At 36.9% G+C, this 5,689-nt stretch overlaps 1 protein-coding gene across 1 annotated transcript; it reads right to left on the bottom strand.

Annotated features, from left to right (window-relative positions):
* Positions 1 to 840: 840 nt before the first annotated feature.
* Positions 841 to 5,299, bottom strand: LOC149024251 (GDSL esterase/lipase At5g03610-like). The gene is made up of 5 exons (XM_089142916.1): positions 5,200 to 5,299; positions 4,918 to 5,112; positions 1,658 to 1,932; positions 1,166 to 1,463; positions 841 to 1,056 (listed from the first exon to the last, which is right to left on the bottom strand). Exons 1-5 carry the CDS (start codon positions 5,297 to 5,299, stop codon positions 842 to 844), a joined length of 1,083 nt encoding a protein of 360 aa, XP_088999042.1. The 3' UTR covers position 841.
* Between the last annotated feature and the right edge of the window lie 390 nt (positions 5,300 to 5,689).

The following is a 5,689-nucleotide window of genomic DNA, read 5'->3' as shown; positions in this document are numbered from 1 at the left end:
GTGAGAGAGTGTTGACTTAACCCCAGCCATAGTTTGAGATCTAGGTGTGGACTTACCCTTTTACCCAAGATCCCTACAGGGGTATCCAGTCCTTGCGGGATCAGAGTGACTAGACCTACCCAGAGGAGGGCTGGTGTTATATCTTAAAGCATGTCAACTGTTAGAGACTTGCATAGTTAGATCTAAATAGCATTCATATTTCTGCATACTATCTATATCATTTCATATGTGCATTTGTGGATTGTATTAACATATATATGAGAGTTGTCTATTTCTTTCTGAGTTCGTCAAAATTCATTCCTTTAATTGTATATATTATATGAGTTGTACAAATGATGGCACAACGTCGGAAGTTAGAGATGATTTATATGAAAGAGCTTTCTCGTATGAAGCTGATGTGACACAGACAGTGGTACATGAACTTGTAGAGCATGAAGCCTCCTGCGGATGCTTGGAGTGCGTTTTTAACACCAAGCATCCTTGGCATGATATTAATATGCTAAGTATGGAATTATTTTTCATAAAGAAAGTTGGATTTAACAGTAACAGTGTGACTGAGCTCTTAATTTTTAGGTTCAAGGTCAATTTAAATTCAATTTCCCCCAGGTGTCGAGCTTAAGTAAGTATCATAGCTTGGTTTGGTTGGTAGGGAATACGAAAGGGATGTGAAGTATTTGAAACTGGAAATAGAGTAAAATTTATTTGAAACTTGAAACAGTAAAATTTGTATAACTTAATTGTATTAACGTTATAGCAATCCAGCTAATCTTTTTTATTTCTCACAAAATGAAACTCCATTCGTATTTCTTTACACAAAAACTGCGTCAAAAGCTCAGTGAAGTTATTGATGCAGTTGGTATAGAGAAGGCTGCAAAGCTGAAAAAACAGAATGCCAACCCGACTGTGAAGGATGAACATTGTCCCAAAAGAATGAAGACTCAGGGTTCTTGCAAACTGTGTATTTCTTTGCGCCTGTCGCATCCACACCTCCACACGAGAACTCCCCCAAACCCATGCAACAAGGCTCCAATATGTTTCCTAAACAACAAATAAAATCTCACATGAACCACGGAGAAGAACCCAAACAAATTAACACACACAACCCCGACAAGAGAGAGAGAGAGAGAGAGAGAGAGAGAGAGAGAGAGAGAGAGAGAGAGATCACCTCCTTGTTTCTTGATTATGGACATGAAAGCACCATAGAGATCAAGAATGTGGAAAGCAGAATCGTTAGTCCCTTTATTCAACTTTGCAACAGCTTGTTGCAGCAATATGTTGTGGAGTTGGACAGCTATGTTCTGGACTGTATTGCATCGCATGTATGATGAAGTCTTCGTGGTCCGAGGTAGACAACCCAAGGGCTCCAGAGCTATAACGGCTATTTTTTTCACTCCCATGTCATGAATACTTTTTAAATTCAACGCCAGTTGATTAACCACCTTTGGAATAAAAGCCGCCAAACCCTATCATTATGGTAGTTTGTTTATTAGTTCCAAGTCTTCTTTTAACCCTTCTAAATGATCATTTAGTTAACGACGCATTTGGCAAGCAGCACTCTCAAAGGAAAAAAAGAGAATGAAAATGGCGCTTAGAAGGATACTAGTAGCTAGTTAAATGTCATTGAAGCATATCGACCTGGACTCTTAAAATAACATACCAGGGCATTATCACCACGGGCAATATAAGCACCGTAGTCATTGCCAGCGCAAGAGACGAGAGCGAGAGAGGAGGCGACATCAGCAGTGGTGTAGAGACCTTCATTCTGAAGGATGCGTTGGAAGAAGAGGATTTGGGTGGTCATGTTTGGCTCTGGAAACTGTGTCTGGAACACACCTGTGCCTCCATAAGCGAAGTTCATCCCATTTCTCGCTGCTTCCGTCCCTGTCTTCCTCCCTTCGTATGGTATCGGAGACTCTATTCCCATAAAAGATGCTGTTTTTGACAATCACATAAATGAAACTTTAAACGAATATATGAAAAGCAAGGAAATATGGGAGAAGATTCTGCATGAGTCCTCCTCTCTTCACTTGTTTTGGAGAAGACCTCCATCCTAACTTAACCAATCATATGGAATCGACTCTGTCAGGACGGTTTATGGTATACATTTCATGTGGTTGATTCCTTGAGTGTTTATGTCATTGTACAAGGACATACAAGATTGAGCATGTATCTTTCTTCTTTTCACCTACGAGCGTGTGAAGCATTTTTAAGAAGTAAAAAAAAAAAAAAAAAAAAAATTAAGTGATTCGCTTACAGGTGTGTATTTACCAGATGGTACATTTATGCATGGTAGATTTGAACTAGACGAGACCACTTCGGAGAACACAAGAAAAAATGTTCTCTCACCCATGAACCAGTTTCTTTCTATAATCTCAATCCTTTTCAACTTTTTTTCATTTTTCTGCTCAACTGAATCAACAGCCCTTGAAAAGAGGTCGATTCTCTTAATTAAAAACTTAATTTTGTTCAGAGATTGCTGGATCAATTGCCAAATGAGACTGGAATTCCCAAACCATTAATTTCTAGGAATAAGTCAACATTGTATTGTTAGGATGGAAGTTCTAGATTTTCTTTGACCTATCATATACATCAAACCAAAGCTTTTAAAACACAGAAAATTAAAATCTAGAAAAAAAAAAAAAAAAAAAATTAGCAAACCTCGGATTAGAGAAGGTAAATCGAAATCCAATGTGTTCTACCAAAAAAAATCGAAATCCAATGTGAAATTATCAAAACAGCTGAACTGCTATCCTAACAAAAAAAAGGTTAAAAAATGAACTGCCATAGATTTAGGATAGTGCAGAAACCAATATGGGAGGATGCAATCTGGTCATTTTTATAACATTCGTCTATGTTTTCTTATGATATATGATTCTCTTTCTACAGATTAACATTTTGTCAGTATTATATTCTTGATATGATTACCGGCCCTTGTTTGTTTTTGTGTGGTGTCTCTCATGCAGCTTTCAGATGCTAAATCGTGGATCTATATGGATCGAACTACTGTGAGTTTTCTGCTCTTATAATCACAACCATTGGAGTAATTGTATAGATCTACATATGACTTTTCGAAAGCTGCGCGAGAGAAATATAAAATCTATGATATCAATCACCTTTGAAAGTATTTATCCTTTGAGATCTTTAATACTGAAACGAAATTTTCATATTGATTGCATGAATAGACAAAAGAAACGGAAAATCTACATTATCAATCACCTTTGAAAGCATAAATTATTTGTCCTTATGAGAACTTCGATATCAATACCAATCTCTTACCATATTAATGCCATACACAAGAGATAAAGAATTAAAAGATCTGCTTATTTAATGAAATCAACACCAACTCCATTTGAGACCATCGATCCTTTGCCAGTATAATATTACATTGATTTCAATATAGGCTGATACCATGCGTTAAACCATGTAAATACTTAGAAGAAAAGAAAGAAAAGAAAAGGAAAAAAAGAAAAAGGAAATCTGGAGAGTGAGTGATTGGAGAAGATGGGTTGCAAAGAGAGAGAGAGAGAGAGGTCGGAGAAGGAGAGAGAAAGAGAGAGATTAGGGTATTTTTCTAATTTCTCAACCAAAGGCCATTTACGTAATTTTAATTTAAAATTTTTAATGATTTAGCAAGTTAAGGGTATTTAGGTAATTTGTGCTCTCCGCACACATTTCCATCACATATTAGTAGGGAGCCTACATGGGGCCATCCAGGGGTCTCACCTGTGACTATTTTGTTTTTCTTTGGGTCAACCTATGACTATTTTGTTCGCACTTAAAGATGAAACCCACTCCTAATTTACGGTGAAATGTGAAGGAGAGCACCAATCTCTACTTAATAGGTAGGGGATCTAGACTCCACTATAACGTCCTTCATGCCATTAGTGGGTGGTAGTGGATGAGAGGCACTAGAAAATAAGGCAATTTTTTTGCGCCACCCATTGAGTTATCCCCTAAAATTAAAGTCACCCCTTGAGTTATCCAATATATCAGTCAAACCCCCTATTACTAATATCTTCAATCTTAGTTTTGATTTATCTATTTTCAATATTACCTCCACATCCTAAAGAAAGAAGATGGAGGAGAGGGGGGAAAAATAATGTTTATGGCATAAATAGAAATCATGTAGAAAATCTGAAAATGAAAGAAAAGAGTAATAGTTACATATGGTAGAGGAAGAGGAGTTTAGCATAGGGGTTTTCGTTTAAGAGCACTCGTCTTTTTGAAAAGTTTAATTTGCTTACATTAGCACTTAACTATGACTTCCTAACAGCAAGGGGTGTCATCGATGTTTTTTTTTCTCCCATAGGGTGTTTGACTGATAAATTGGATAATTCAAGGGGTGGCATCAATTTTAGGGGTTAACTTGGGGACTTGGGGTGGCATTGGAAATTTCTCCAAAACTAAAATAGAGCTATTCTACTTTTAGAATTTGATTTGAATATAAAAATTCAAATTAAAACAATTGAAAAGGGTAAGTGAGAACGCACCAGGGTTCTCAGACAGAAAAAAAACCGATGAGAGAAAGAAGAGCAGAGTAAAGCACAAAGCTAATGCAAGCTATTACATCTCTAATGGGCAAGCTCCTTCAATTGATTGGGCTGGTTGCAGCTTAGTGTGGGAGATTAAGAAGCTTAGTCTTACTTTAATAATAATGTTTATGGGGACTACTTAGCGTGTGGTGTTAAGCATCTCTCTTTTTATGGTGTGGAGGAATTCTTCCCCTACTCTTTATTGTAGCAAACTCTTATCTTGCATTCTAGACGGATTAGTATGGAGAGTCTAATATAAGTTTTTGTTTGAATGAAAACAGAATTGATAAGAGATAAAAATATTAAGAGAGAGGGCCGTGACTTGAATGTTGCGCATTAAATGCGCAGCGCTGAAGTTGAACCAGAGTGCGAGAGAGAGACGTACCAATATAATCTGTCAAAACACGGCCATCGGAGAAACGGCCTGTGGGTTTACCAGGAAAAGTGTTTCCGTATGGTTGTTTCCAAGATTTTGATTTTGACAAATCCGTATTCCCTGTGTCCGCATAAGAATCTCCGAAGACAAACAGCTTTGAAAGCCCCTTGGGCTGGGGAATATTTAGATGGAGATGTTGATGAGCTGAAAATACATTAATCTCCATCAATCCATTATCAGGTTTTTTTTTTTTTTGGTAAGACATTATCAAGATTTAAGAGAAAAGCAAACAGAACGAAGCATATATGTGCATTATTGTTGTCTTACCGGCAAGAAGATTGAAGAGGCAGAAGAGGTTGAAGAACAAAACCAGGCTCTTTGGTTTCCCCATTAGCGATTCAGAAACACGGAATGTTCTTTTAATCAAAGTGGATTTTGATGGGATAAGTGATGATCGCTTTATATAAGTGGGATTTTTTTTGTTTAGTAAGAATTGTTAAGTGGGATTAGTTTGAGATTTGTTTGAGATTTTAGGAATCCAATCTTTCTCTCTTCATGTTCATAACGACGTGTTAGTTTATTTTGGTAAACAATACGCTTTTGACTATGGTTGTGTAGTAGCAAAATCGTTCAAATTTTTTTACTTTGGTGCTTTTCTCGGTTCCAAATCAAAAGCGGTGCACCCCTCCAAACCGAAAGCAACGGTGTAAGTATATCAATTCCTTTGAAGTCATGTCAGCCACAAGTATTTCTCAAAAGAGAAGAGTTTTTTTTTTTTACA

This window comes from Hakea prostrata, chromosome 2, assembly GCF_041222555.1.
Source record: "Hakea prostrata isolate BN-2017 chromosome 2, UWA_Hpros_2, whole genome shotgun sequence".
Lineage (NCBI taxonomy): Eukaryota > Viridiplantae > Streptophyta > Magnoliopsida > Proteales > Proteaceae > Hakea > Hakea prostrata.
The sequence above is the reverse complement of the archived record's forward strand: the minus strand, read 5'-3'. Positions and strand labels throughout refer to the sequence as shown.